This window comes from Colletotrichum graminicola (assembly GCF_000149035.1).
Source record: "Colletotrichum graminicola M1.001 genomic scaffold supercont1.5, whole genome shotgun sequence".
Classification (NCBI taxonomy): Eukaryota; Fungi; Ascomycota; class Sordariomycetes; order Glomerellales; family Glomerellaceae; genus Colletotrichum; species Colletotrichum graminicola.
In genome coordinates, this window is record NW_007361009.1 from 291,719 (window position 1) to 304,584 (window position 12,866).

Here is a 12,866-nt window from a genome sequence, read left to right on the forward strand (position 1 = left end):
ATTACCGCCAATCCAACTTAATACTATCCTAATACTCCACTCCCTACAACCAACCTTCACCCACACAACCATATTCACAATGAAGTTCACCCTCGCCCTCGTTGCCGCCGGCCTCGTCGCCGCCCAGAACTTCGCTGGCCAGCCTCCGTGCGCCGTACGTACTCATCCTTCTTCTCTCTCCACGAAAGAGTGTCATCTCCGAGGCATTGAATTAACATCGTGCTCCCCTCTCTAGATCCCCTGCTTGACCGAGGCCATCCCCAAGGTCGGCTGCTCCTTGACCGACACCGCCTGCCAGTGCACCGAGGAGAAGCAGCAGGCCCTCGTCCCCGTCGCCGCCTCCTGCCTGCTTGCCGCCTGCAGCTCGTCCGACCTCACCAAGGCACAGTCTGCCGCTGCCGCCGCCTGCGCCGCCTTCAAGGCCGGTGGTGGTGCCTCTGCTCCCGCCTCTTCTGCTGCTGCCGCCTCTTCCGCCGCTTCTTCCGCCGCTCCTTCCGCCGCTCCTTCCGCCGCCTCTTCCGTCGCCGCCTCCGTCTCTGAGGCCATCACCTCCGCTGTCGCCTCCGCCAGCGGCAACGCCACCTCCGTCGCGTCCTCCGCCTCCGCCGCCATCACCTCCGCTGCCAACGGCACCGGTTCCCTCACCGCCAGCCGCACTCCTTCCCGCACCGTCCCCACCGTTGCCCCCTCCGGCACCTCTGCCAGCGCCTCTCCCTCCACTTCCGGCAACGCCGCCGCCCACGGCAGCGCTGCTGTCGGTGGTCTGGCCCTCGCTGCCATTGCTGGTATCGTTGCTGCCCTCTAAATGGCTTTTTTTGTTATTGGGGCAGAGAACATTGGGCGTATGCTTTGTGTTCATACGAACGGAAACGGAACAATGAGGACTGGACGAAGTATGATAATTCGATCAAAAAGTCCAGACCTTGATGACTAGGATGGGACGGTGGGATTTCTTTGACAAAAAAAAGGATTATGATCATGGCCTGTTGGTTAGCCTTTCGACGCAACGTATTGGCTGTAAGACGTAGGGTAGCATATCTTTTTTTTTTAGAAAATTTATCTAGTATACTAATAACGTCATCGACGCCCGAGTTCCCGCCCGTTTAATGTGCAACGCTGATCGATTTTGACTTTTTTTTTTTTTTTTCTTTTTGGCTGTGCGCCGTTCTACGCAGGCTTGCGATAGGGGCTAAGCAAGAGAGATTGACTTTGATTGTACGTCGGGGGTGGCTGCCGCCCACAACGTGTCGGCACGACATTGGCAAATCAAAACCAAGGAGAAAAGAAGAAAGAAAAAAGCCTTTGGCCTCTGACGTCGTTGCTGACTCTCTTGCGCTTGGCCCGATGCCCTCTTATTTTTTGCTGAGCCGTTTCTGTGAGGGTCTGCCCGATTGACTCCTTTTCCGGGATCCCCTCAGCATCACATCGAACTTTGCGACGTGGCGCGGTGTGGCGCGGACGCTTCGGCTGCGCCACGATTCGCACTCGCGCGCCTGAAAAACACCGTGATGCCACACGTCTTTGCTTGAGATAAGCTGAGGCAAATGCTAAACATGCTCTCTCTTCCTCCCCGCTTCAAGCAGCTTGGCCGCGCTATGCAAAGGCTGTGAACGACCGCAGTGGGTGGCATGTGCGAAAGATAACGAGGCACTCAACCTACCCTCAATCACGGGAAGTCTGGAAACAACTGTTTTTGCTGAACTTATTGTTTGCTCGCCGGAATCGGATCCGCGACGGAAGGGGGAGGGGCGGCGTTTCCGTGTCGGAAAAGCCGGTCCCGGTCGAGCGGGTTCGGTGCCGGCACCTGATGGCGGTCTGGCATCAACATTTGGGGTAAATTCCGACTTTCTTGATACGCTGTTCAAGAAGCAAGCAACCAGGATCGCGTTTTGCATGCTCGAGTGAATGGATACAGTCTTATTCACCTTGTGTTGTGATGATGAAGTGTGTAGCTCAGGCTGCTGCTTGCTCCTTCTTTCCTGGTGCCTCTTGGGAGTGAAGGGCGTAACGATATGCCTTCCGCGCCGGAGCTCCTTCCAACTAGGTAATGCCCTCCAGCTGGTTCTTTCCATCCATGGAAGGAGCAAAGCGGCAGGCCCTCCTTCTTCACGTACCCAACCGGTGGTCAACTATCCCTCCCTCTGGCAATAGCACAACACTGTAGTGCCGAGGAGAAACGAAACGGCGATAGTTGACACAAACAAACCATTGCCTTCAAGTCTCAGATTCATGGCTCGGATGCCGATACGGATGATTTCGAACACAGTAGAAAATGATACAAAGCCAAAGCGAGGCCGTTCTCACGGTACTCTATGGGAATAAAAAAAAGACAACCTTCATCCCTACCAAACAGGCCGAAAGGCCCAGGAATAATCAACGGTCGCGACTATTGGCACCACGTTCTGCATGCCGCAGCACCACGCGCGTCGTTTTCCCAGCTCGACGAAGTCTAGTTCGTGCCCATACTGTCCGCGTCCAAGCCACTAGGTACTGCCGGGGAGCTTCAGCTCCTCGCGATAGGGTGTCAGTCGGCCATTCGAGGAACACACGACCCGCAGTTGGCGTCCCCCCTTTCCACCATACCATGAATGGCCGTGGGGGAAAAAGCACGCCAACACGGACCAGGTGAGCAGAAGCCCGGGCCAATTAGGTAGTTCACGGGGGTTGGGGGGGTCACGTCCCCTAAAACGACCATGTCGGCCGGCGCGTCGTCCACTAGAACGGGGAAACATTGGAAATCGGCCGGTCCCGCCAGCCTGGACCGGTTGCGATGCAGCAGTGGGAAGCGGTGGGCTGGCACTCCGGAACCAGTCAGAAGAGCGGACAGTCTCTATCCCTCATGGCGATTGCGATAGCTCCCCACTACCCACCCAACTAACCCTTGGCGATACCGACTGGCTGCTGGAATTTTTTTGGTTCTTTTAAATTTTTTCCCCTGTCTTTTTCTCTTACCGAATGACCAGGATGTCGCCCCGATAGAAGAAAAAACAGAGAGAAAGAGAGAGAAAGACTGAGATAGAGCTCATTCCTAACCCCTCCCTCACCTCCTCCTCCTCCCATCTTTGCGACCGAGAGAAAAGAAGGGTGTCGACCAAAACTGCGCCGGCCTCAAATAGCTACGATTTCGATTTTCCCATCGTCAAGCGCGGCAATACCCAAAAGGCATATATATATATAGCCTACTGCTGCATAACCTCCGACGGCAGTCCCATGTTGCGCGCCATCACGGCCATCTACTTCGCATACCACTTCCCGGCGCATCGGTACATGTGCCACCCTATTGCGAGATAGACCAAAACAGCAGGCGACTTGGAGTCTTTGCGCTTGTTGCCAGGGGACGAGAAAGACCGTAAAGCATTCTACGCTTCTAATACACACACACACACACATACAGAATATTGAGTAATCGATCCATCTCAACGGCATCACGTTTGACTGAGCTAGCGCGCAAGGAAGGTATGTCGAAACCCCACCCCCAACCGGGACGATCATCCACCCTCCCGTGTCCGGTGCGACCTCGACAACGGCTAACCACACGGCCAGATCGCTGCAAGCACGGCATCGCATTCCGCCTCGAGACCATCCTGTTCAGGACCGCCGAAAACACCACCACCAGAGGCACGCCACCGAGCCGCTGCCCGCCATGTCTGCCGACGACCCCGCCAAGAACCTCTTCGCCGCACCGGTGACGACAACACAGATCACCGCCGGTCCCAACGAGGATGAGCTTGTGAACCAGGGCCTCCACGAAATCGAGGCGCGCAAGGTGCACTGGTGGAGCTACTTCACCACGCTCGACTTCTGGATCGTCCTCTTCGTTGGTCAGATCCTCGCCCTGTGCATCACCTCGACCAACACCTTCACGTCCTTCCTCGCCAACAACAATGTCTCCATCCCGGCCTTCCAGACCGTCTTCAACTACATCCTGCTCTTTCTCATCTACTTCCCCGTCACCATCTGGAAGTACGGCTTCGCCAAGTGGGGCAGGCTCCTCCTCAAGGATGGCTGGAAGTACTTCATCCTCTCCTTCCTCGACGTCGAGGGCAACTACTTCACCGTCCTCGCCTACCGCTACACCAACATCCTTTCGGCCCAGCTGCTCAACTTCTGGGCCATCGTCGTCGTCATCGTCTTGTCCTTCTTCCTGCTCCGCGTGCGCTACAAGATCTTCCAGATCATCGGCATCCTCGTCGCCATCGGCGGCTGCGGCGTCCTGCTCGCCAGCGACCACATCACCGGCTCCAACGGCGGTCCCGGCGTCGACCTGCTGAAGGGCGACCTCTTTGCCCTGCTCGGCGCCACGCTCTACGGCGTCACCAACGTCGCCGAGGAGTGGTTCGTCAGCCGCCGCCCCGTCTACGAGGTGCTCTCCTTCATGGGCATGTGGGGCATGCTGATCAACGGCGTCCAGGCCGCCATCTTCGACCGCGAGTCCTTCCGCGAGGCCGAGTGGAACGGCCCGGCCATCGGCTACCTCATCGGCTACACCCTGGCCCTCTGCCTCTTCTACAGCTTGGTGCCGTTGCTGCTGCGCATGGCCAGCGCCGCCTTCTACAACATCTCGCTGCTGACGGGCAACTTCTGGGGCGTCATCATCGGCGTCAACGTCTTCGGCTACGCCGTCCACTGGATGTACCCCATCGCCTTTGTGCTCATCATCCTCGGCCAGGTTGCCTACTTCCTCGCCGGCAGCATGCTCGGCGACGCCAAGAAGCCCTGGCTGGGCGACAACCAGGAGAACGGCGTCGCCGGTCTCGGCACGGCGAAACTCAAGGCCATCAACGCCGCGCGGAAGCGACAGATGGAAGGCGACGTCGACAACGTCCGCGCGAGGCGGGGATCCGTCGGTTCGGCGGTCTAAAGACCGCCCCTGTGCATCTGGATGCAATGAATTTTTCTTCTTCTTCTTCTTCTTCTTCTTCTTCTTCTTCTTCTTCTTCTTCTTTCCCTCATTTTCGTTTTTGTCATGAAAACACGAGGCTTTCTTGTTATTCTTTTTTTTTTTTTTTAGTTCAGAATTCGGTGATGGGGATGAATTCATGATATGAGATAAATGTCGGCCAATAATGCCGGCAGCAACAAGAGTAGAAATCAATAAACTATTGGATACCAACGACTTGCCACTCAGTTGTCCTTCGCTCGGCTGTCCTTCATACGTACATCTTTCCCGGGTGCGTCATGACTCAATTCACTGCCCCTCTAGCTCGTGCCCGGGTCCTTTTTTTTTTTTTTTTTTTTACTTTATCGTACTTTTTTATCCCTCTCTACTCCCCTTGATTCCCTAATCCGGCGCTTCTTTTCTCAACCCTTTCGGGCGGCCCTCGAAACCATTACCTACATCATTAGCTTCGTCTCTCCTGGCGTGGTAGTGCCCTCCCCTCCCCGCTTTGACGTGTCGAGCCTGCGCCGTGACGAGAAGGGCGCGGTGGTGTGGATCCGGCCGGCACTGGTCGGCGTGTGGCCCCGGTCTGGGTAGCCTCAAAGGATCGGAGGAGCCGGGTGGGGGCTTTGTTTCCCTGCTTTGTTTCTCAGCTATGTTTCTCATGTGGGGGGGGCGGGAGGAGGTGTTTCGTCATGGCGAAACCCCAAAGCAAACAAAGCTCGGTAGTAGGCAGGATGAGAAATTGATTTTACTTTTCTTTTTTCTCCTCTCCCCTTGATATCCGGCTTTTGCACCCGAACTCGCTCCTTGCATCCCACGCGCCCGTACGGACCGCCCCTCCCCTCCCCTCCCCCTCCCTTCATCATACGACGACGCCTGCGCAAGCAGCTCTTGCAATGTGTGCGAATTTCCTGACCGAAAAAGCCGCGGGTGCTTGTGTAAGTCTCGGCCGCGGGAAGCCGGCCGACCAGCCAGCCAGCCAGTGAGGCAGCAGGCGCACCACGTTGCAGATGTTTACGACAAGAGCGATGCCTCAGGCTGAACCCCCTGGTTGGTCTCTGTCTACGCCCCTTTGCGTATTTCTCGTTAACATGCGCTCGCCAAACTCCGCCCGAGGCTGCCGTTAGCCGCCAGCGTAGTCCTAGATGCTGGCGGGGAGAGAGGTGGGTGACATCCCGCCGGACCCCACCTACGGGCCGCAGGAGGAGCCTGGGCCCGTGTCCGTCGCCCTCATCCCTCACCACCTGAAGATGCACAATCGTCTTGACAACGCCCGTCGTCTTTGTTTCCTACCCTTTGGAAGAATGGCTCGGCTCCCACGCGACGCGCTTTTCAACTTCAGAGCCCCCCCACCCCCGTTTTGGTGCCCTAGGGACGTGTCAGACGTACAAAGAAGCAAACTAGTCTCACTAAGGTTTACTCATAACTCCATCCTACAAAGGGAGGCAGAGAAAAGAAATTATACTACTACCTAGCGTAAACAAGCGTGCGTCCTTGGCGAGGAGCTTTCTGGCTCCTGTATAGGCATTTGTTTTGTCACCCTGTTGGTCTACCATCGTAATTTTGTCAGCACATTCAAAGCCCTGGCGTAATGACATCTCGGAAGAGCGCCAGGCTTCGCAATTTTCACATCTCTAGTCTTCTAACATGTCGCTCTGCGTTTGATCTTCGATCGTGGGAAAGCGCAGGGCATCAGAGCCTCCCCCTGTCTGTACCGCTCTTCCTCATCTCGAGCTGTACATGTCTTGTACCAACACTGAGGTCCGTAGCCGAGGTGTTGCACAGGTCATACAGCGATACGAAAACACAGGTCTTATATCGTGGTTGCATGAAGTCATTTCACTAGAATGCGCTTGCCCCTTGCTTTGGTCGGGTTTAATTGCTGTCGCTGACCTTATCTCTTCTCAAACACTCCGGCAACCTTCGTTCCCCCCTCGTCTGGGTTCGTCATATAGTTTGACCATCTAGCGCTCCAAACCCTACCATCCATACTTTGAATCGTTGGGAAAATATAAGAGGAACATCAGGAGGCCAAGTTCCAGTGCCTGTTTTTGCACAATTCTGAACGCAACCGCCGGACAGTCCGGTCCAAAGGATTGGATGATCGATACTCTTCCCTCTATCACGGCTTTGAGAGATATACTACCTTGGCGGTCGAGCTTACGAATCGATGCAACAGGACGCAAAGTATAATCTCAGATCCACGCGAACCTTCCCCGCGGACTCGCCCAAACTCGCCCTACACCGACGACATAAGTGGCTGATTGTTCGCGCTGCTGCTAAAGAGGAGGGGGGTCTGAGCTCAACCGCCGTTGGAGTGTTTGAGCGTCATCTGACATAGCGCGGGGCGGTTGCTCACTTTCCCTGGTGAGAAGCCGTCAACGGCTCTTGGTTGTCTGTACTCGTAGCAGAGAATCCGTCATCGACAGGTTTTCTGAAATCTCAATTTCGCTCACCCTACCAACGCAACGCATCTCTTCACCCTATTGACGGGAAGAACAGGGAGCAAAAGAAGAAAAGAAAGAGACAAAGAGGTAGATAGAGGGAGAGAGAGATAGAGAGAGCAAGCCAACATCAGAGGACCATGGGTCCGACTCATCGCCCCGACATGGTCACGAACCAACCTTGGTGGGTGCGAATAGGCGGCGGCGCCTGTCGCAGGCCCAAGGTCATTGTTGGCGCCTTGATTCTCTTTCTCGCATCATGGGCTATCATTTTGAATCCGGACTGGCATTTCACCGGCTCTGGGCTGCGCATGCCCGACTTACACCACCGACCGGCGTCAGGGCCAACGGATAACCCTCCAACAAGTCCCCAGCCCGAAACTGAGCATTCAACCGAAGCCAGCGTCGGTATCGATGGATCCAGACCCCGAACCGCCGTTTTATCACCCGATACGGAGGGTGTTTTGCTATCCGCGGCCATGCCATTCTTCAATTCTCCAAGCGGACGGCACTCCCTCGTCCTGCAAGACGACGGAGATCTCGTTCTCAACCGCATGGACGCGGACGGGGCCGCCCATCCCGTGTGGTGGACTGGGACGGGCGATAAGCACAGCGGCGGGCGTATGCTCATCGTCGAGAAGCAGAAGGACCACTTCCGTCTCGTCGTCAACGCCTTCTTGAAGAACGCATGGACGATGGTGTGGCACAGTGACCTGGAGCCAGGGTGCCAGGTACAAAAGGAAACAATCTTGGGGCGCAGCTCGAGCGACGACCAGCTGCATTCGACAGGGCTGTTGGAGATGACACCCGGGCAGCTCGAGCTCTCGGACCAAGGAAAGCTCTCCATCGCCGGAGCGTGCGACCTCTACGTCTCGGAGAGGGAGCGTGAAAAGGAGCGCACCTTGGCCGTCATCGTTGCAGGGCTCTACAGGACAAACCATAGGAGCTGCAAGACGCACATGGAAAAACTCATCGCCAAGCACCCGTCCTTCACGAGAATCGATGTCTTCGCCTACGTGCTCTTCGAGCCCGCCGATATCAACATACACAAGCGATCCGAGGAGTCCATCCGGGCGGAGCTGCGGGAGTGTTACGGCTCGCACCTGCGGACCGTGGACGTCTTTCCCGTGGCTCAGCACGAAGAGGACTATCCCGGCGGAGACAAGGAAATGAAAGCGGCGAGGTGTGGCAAAAGGTTGCGGAGGCTCAACAACCAGTTGAAGACGGTAGCGCTCGCGGCAGAGCGGTGGTGGGCTTGGAGCATCGCCAACGGGTTCATTCATGATACAGTCCTGCGTCTCCGGCCTGACACGCTGCTCAAGGCGGAGCCCGAATTCAAGACCGTGGAAGAGCTGGGGCAAAACATGCTCGTTCTGCCGCACCCGCACGGGGAACACTACTTTTACTGCGCCCGGATGCGCGGGCGGATCGGTGTTGGTAAGTGATCTGATGCCACCCTGAACAGGTTCCTACTTTGCTTCACACACACATGCAGAGAGAGAGAGAGAGGAACGAAGGCTCACCGGCATACCCAAAACAGGACCGACCGATCAAATCGCCTACGGCAGCGCGACTGCCATGTCCCACTGGCTGTACATGTACGACAGGTTCCATCAAATGGTCGCCCTCGCCGGGAGCCCTTCCGGGCTGGCGCTACGGGACTTCTCCGGATGCGAGGAGATGCCGCGGAGCCCGCTGGCGAGTGACTGCCCGAGGCCTGCGCCGTGCTCGATCGAGTGCCTGGTGGCGTGGTACCTCGACGCTCGCGGCGTGGACTTCCGCATCGAGTGGGGCTGGGACCATAACCTGTTCCGATGGAAAGATATAGGGCCGGTCGGGGCGGAAGCAGAGAGGATGGCCGATCATGATGACGAAGAAGATCAAGATGACGGCATGGTATGGCCTTGATGTAACAGAATAGATTTTTTTTTTTTTGGAGTGATGCAGGGTATATATGTATGTGTTGCTTGTTTAGTCCATTGATTCCGGGAAAGCGTGGTGTTTGGGCGAAATTGGACACACGAAGACTAGAAATAACGACCCGTGGGTAAGGAATCAAGGAAAAGGAGCCCGAACTCTATTCTTCTTCTACTGGTCCCTCGGTAAAAGAAAGAGAAAGGGGGGAAAACCCCTTTCAGCAGAGCTATAGTCATTCAAGGCAGGTATGGTGGGGGAAGGAGCGCCAATCGTGTGTTCCTACTTGAACACGACGTTTAAACATTTCTCTCTGTCAGTTTCACAAGCAGTACACCTGACTCCAGTAGGTGGGTGTTGCGATGTTGACCATCGGTTTAGCGGGGCAGCTGCCGGGGGGCGATAGGTCACGTGACTCACCTCCTCCCATCGTAGTCCCCCTATGCCAACACTCTGACTTGCAACCCTCATCTAACTACTCGGCCTCTGCTGGCTGTTGTTTGGCTTTTGGGCAGCAAATCTCCTCTTCTTTCCATTTTCCCTTTCTTATCTTTTTCTTTTTCGAAATTTGGCATCCGCTATGGTATCCCAACTTCTCTTCGTTTAACGAGTCGATCGATGTTTCCGAGTCACTGGCACGTCTCGAAATCAATTCGACCTCGATCCTAATCGAAGCCGTCCATACCGCTCTTACGCCCAGCAACCACGCCCGTCGAATGAGATCCGCCAGATTTCGGGTAATTAGGGAGGTCAGCCGCAAATTCACGATTTTTGCCTTTCCTCAAAACTTCCTCGTCCATCTTTTTCTCTGCCACGCTGGATATTCGACTCCAGCGGACACCCCCCAAACACGTCAGCAGTCAACCACAACAATTACCTATTTCATCATAACTCAATGCCAAAGGAACCTGCTCTGCGATCCTAAAGACCACTTCGTGAAGGGTTTGTTGAGTCCTGTCTACACTTTTACACATGCCAATCAAGATACCAACGCAAGTCATTACAGCAATTGTTTCCAGATCTCAGCGAGTGACTAACGACTTCTTCCAGTATACGTCTTTCAAGTAGACCGCATTCCTTCTGAAACGGAAACCACATACACCTAGATAGGTACAAGAGCAATTTGGTCTATGAGCAGGAATCGACGGACTGACTCATTCTCTAGAGCAGCACTTGCCGTGCGTCGACTGTCTGTCCAGGTACCTAGGAGGTCGGTGATGAGACTTTCTCCTTCCGCAGGCCACTCCATATTTGAACAACCGTTGCGGCTCTTGCCTATGCCGACTGCCTAGGCAACTAGGTACCCAAGGTACCTGCGAAGTCAGAGATGTCTTCCTGCCTCTCCTTACCCTCAAGACCTTTCTCCGACCTGTCTCCATGCTCATATATATACGCTCTCTCCCACTGCTCCCACCCACCTCTTTTTCCCAACTCCATCCACATCCCCACGATTTCTTGTCACTCTCAATTTTGACCCTACGCAATCCATCAAAACACCATCCACACCATTCATCACTGCAGTATTCATTACAGCAGTATTCATTACAGCAGTATTCATTACAGCAGTATTCATCACCGTACCATTCGTCACGGCACCATCTGAAAATGTCTTCCAGTAATCCCACCAACCCTGGCGACGCCTCAGAAGAAGCCCAGAACTTTCGCCGAATGAGTCAAGAACAACAGGTCGACTATGGCTTCAACATGCTGGCCAAGGTTGACACGTTCATGGCCAACACAAACAACTCCTTCGCCAAGATGAACGACTCCATGCTCATGATCAGCAATTCCATAGCCACGATCAATGACAATATCGGTCACATTAGTCGCGGTGCCTAGGAGCTCCAGGAAACTGTAAGTGCGACCTGCGCTGATTTGAATGGCCTCCCTGCTAACGGCCATTGGATCACTGGCCGCAAGGACGACAACAAGTTATGCTCCCCGCCCTACTCGATCGTCTCAGGCACCAGTCTACACGCCAACAGCACAACACAAACCCACCGGCGATGTGAGCCAACGTTAACACACAATGATGTGCTAGCAGGGAAAGGGCTGTCGCATTTCATTCTACATTAGTAGAACAGGCCCAATCCACCTGGATCAAAAGGGTGAGGTCAGGCTAATTCCCTGTCCGAAGTCGATTCAGGCGTTCAATATCCAACAACAAACCTCCCCATCCCCTTCTTGCTCCTTCCTTCCTTCCTGCTGGCATTTTTCACCTACCTCTTTCTCAAACGCCCCCGGCCAAATTTTTCTTGGTCTTTCCCTCTGCTCCTTCCACGACGCGAGCCTCTCCCAAATAAACAATAGGTCACCTGCCCACCTTCTCATCTTTCCTTCTCACAATCCGCCACAAAACTTCTTCCTTCAACGCGTCAAGTTCTTCATCATTCCCACCTTGACACACTTTCTCCCTCTCACCATTACATCCAACAACTTCATTCCGCGCTATTCATTTCATCCGAGCTTCCGTCCATCTCCTCTTCGGCCGCTCCCCAACGACGAGGATACGTACGGCGGCACCGTCGACCCACGAACCCTAGAGGAGTTGCCGCTTGACAATCCTATCGAGATGACTCGTGATCCGACCAATTACAAAGCGGCTGACGTTCGTCGTACCGGCACAACTGTCCTCATCAATGGTCAACAGGTATTCGTGCCTCATACCAGACCTTCGATGCTTGAATCCCTCAAGACTCCTTGTGTTGTCGACGTGAACGATCAAGTCGCTGGCTATCCACACAATATCCTCACTACAATGGGCTATCACTTCGATCCTTTAGTTGCGACCTACATCTCCATCGTCCAATCCAACACGCTTCCAATGTCTATTCGCATTAGGCACGTCTTCAAACACAGGACTTCTACTAATGTGGCGTACCTGATCACCATTCCAATCACTGCGTTCATCGAGCGTCCCCGTATCGAGGACCACGCTTCCAACGCTGACGAGCAGAGAGCCCGTTTGTTCCCCGGTGTGCAGGACGTCTCTTTCTGCAGCTCGATGCGTCTCGTTGTCAACGTCAAAATGGCCGATGTCTGGATGCGATGCGTTGGCGCGTCTCCGGTGAAAAAGAACACAACCCATCTCAAGACTCTTCTCGATGCCTGGCGCAAGAACATCGAACAAGATACCGCTCACGTCTAGTTTGGCTTCTCTATGCCATCGGGCCAGATCGCGCTCACTAGTTACATACTTCTTGCTATCGACGAGTATGACAGCATCCAAGATAATCCGAAGCGTGCCTGGGCAGCTGCACACGAGTTCTTCCATGATCCCAAGAACATCAAGCAGCTAGGATTCAAGACTCTGAACGTCAACACCCCCCGACCGGACACGCCGAACGCTCCACAGGTCGTGTTCACCACAGAGATTGCTCGACTCCTCGCTATGCAGATGTCGTCGTACGAGGAACTGGAGATCGACTTGAGCAACGCAGCTAAGCTGGAGAGCCGGGTTTTCAAATCGCTGTTCCTGCCAGATGTCACCTCCTAGCTACCTAATTCAGGAGACCCGACCAGTCAGAGGAGCCAAGTGACCCCCTCTATTGTGCCGTCGCTTACATCGGCCGGAAGGCGCTATTCCTGTTCCTGTCTACCTAACAGCCTAGGCCTTTACCCACTCA

The 12,866-nt window shown here is 54.8% G+C and overlaps 6 protein-coding genes across 6 annotated transcripts; all 6 read left to right on the forward strand.

Moving 5' to 3' along the window:
- Nucleotides 1–79: 79 nt before the first annotated feature.
- Nucleotides 80–805, forward strand: GLRG_02462 (CFEM domain-containing protein; the record flags this gene model as incomplete). The annotated part of the gene is made up of 2 exons (XM_008092471.1): nucleotides 80–154; nucleotides 236–805. 2 exons carry the CDS (start codon nucleotides 80–82, stop codon nucleotides 803–805), a joined length of 645 nt encoding a protein of 214 aa, XP_008090662.1.
- A 2,838-nt stretch (nucleotides 806–3,643) lies between these two features.
- On the forward strand, nucleotides 3,644–4,861 carry GLRG_02463 (uncharacterized protein; the record flags this gene model as incomplete). Its single annotated transcript, XM_008092472.1, has 1 exon — nucleotides 3,644–4,861. The coding sequence occupies one exon, from the start codon at nucleotides 3,644–3,646 to the stop codon at nucleotides 4,859–4,861; it is 1,218 nt and encodes a 405-aa protein (XP_008090663.1).
- Nucleotides 4,862–7,490: 2,629 nt separating this feature from the next.
- Nucleotides 7,491–9,234, forward strand: GLRG_02464 (uncharacterized protein; the record flags this gene model as incomplete). The annotated part of the gene is made up of 2 exons (XM_008092473.1): nucleotides 7,491–8,763; nucleotides 8,867–9,234. The coding sequence occupies 2 exons, from the start codon at nucleotides 7,491–7,493 to the stop codon at nucleotides 9,232–9,234; spliced, it is 1,641 nt and encodes a 546-aa protein (XP_008090664.1).
- A 1,611-nt stretch (nucleotides 9,235–10,845) lies between these two features.
- GLRG_02465 (uncharacterized protein) lies at nucleotides 10,846–11,079 on the forward strand (the record flags this gene model as incomplete). The annotated part of the gene is made up of 1 exon (XM_008092474.1): nucleotides 10,846–11,079. One exon carries the CDS (start codon nucleotides 10,846–10,848, stop codon nucleotides 11,077–11,079), a length of 234 nt encoding a protein of 77 aa, XP_008090665.1.
- A 919-nt stretch (nucleotides 11,080–11,998) lies between these two features.
- GLRG_02466 (uncharacterized protein) lies at nucleotides 11,999–12,388 on the forward strand (the record flags this gene model as incomplete). The annotated part of the gene is made up of 1 exon (XM_008092475.1): nucleotides 11,999–12,388. The coding sequence occupies one exon, from the start codon at nucleotides 11,999–12,001 to the stop codon at nucleotides 12,386–12,388; it is 390 nt and encodes a 129-aa protein (XP_008090666.1).
- Nucleotides 12,389–12,400: 12 nt separating this feature from the next.
- GLRG_02467 (uncharacterized protein) lies at nucleotides 12,401–12,736 on the forward strand (the record flags this gene model as incomplete). Its single annotated transcript, XM_008092476.1, has 1 exon — nucleotides 12,401–12,736. The coding sequence occupies one exon, from the start codon at nucleotides 12,401–12,403 to the stop codon at nucleotides 12,734–12,736; it is 336 nt and encodes a 111-aa protein (XP_008090667.1).
- Nucleotides 12,737–12,866: the final 130 nt, after the last annotated feature.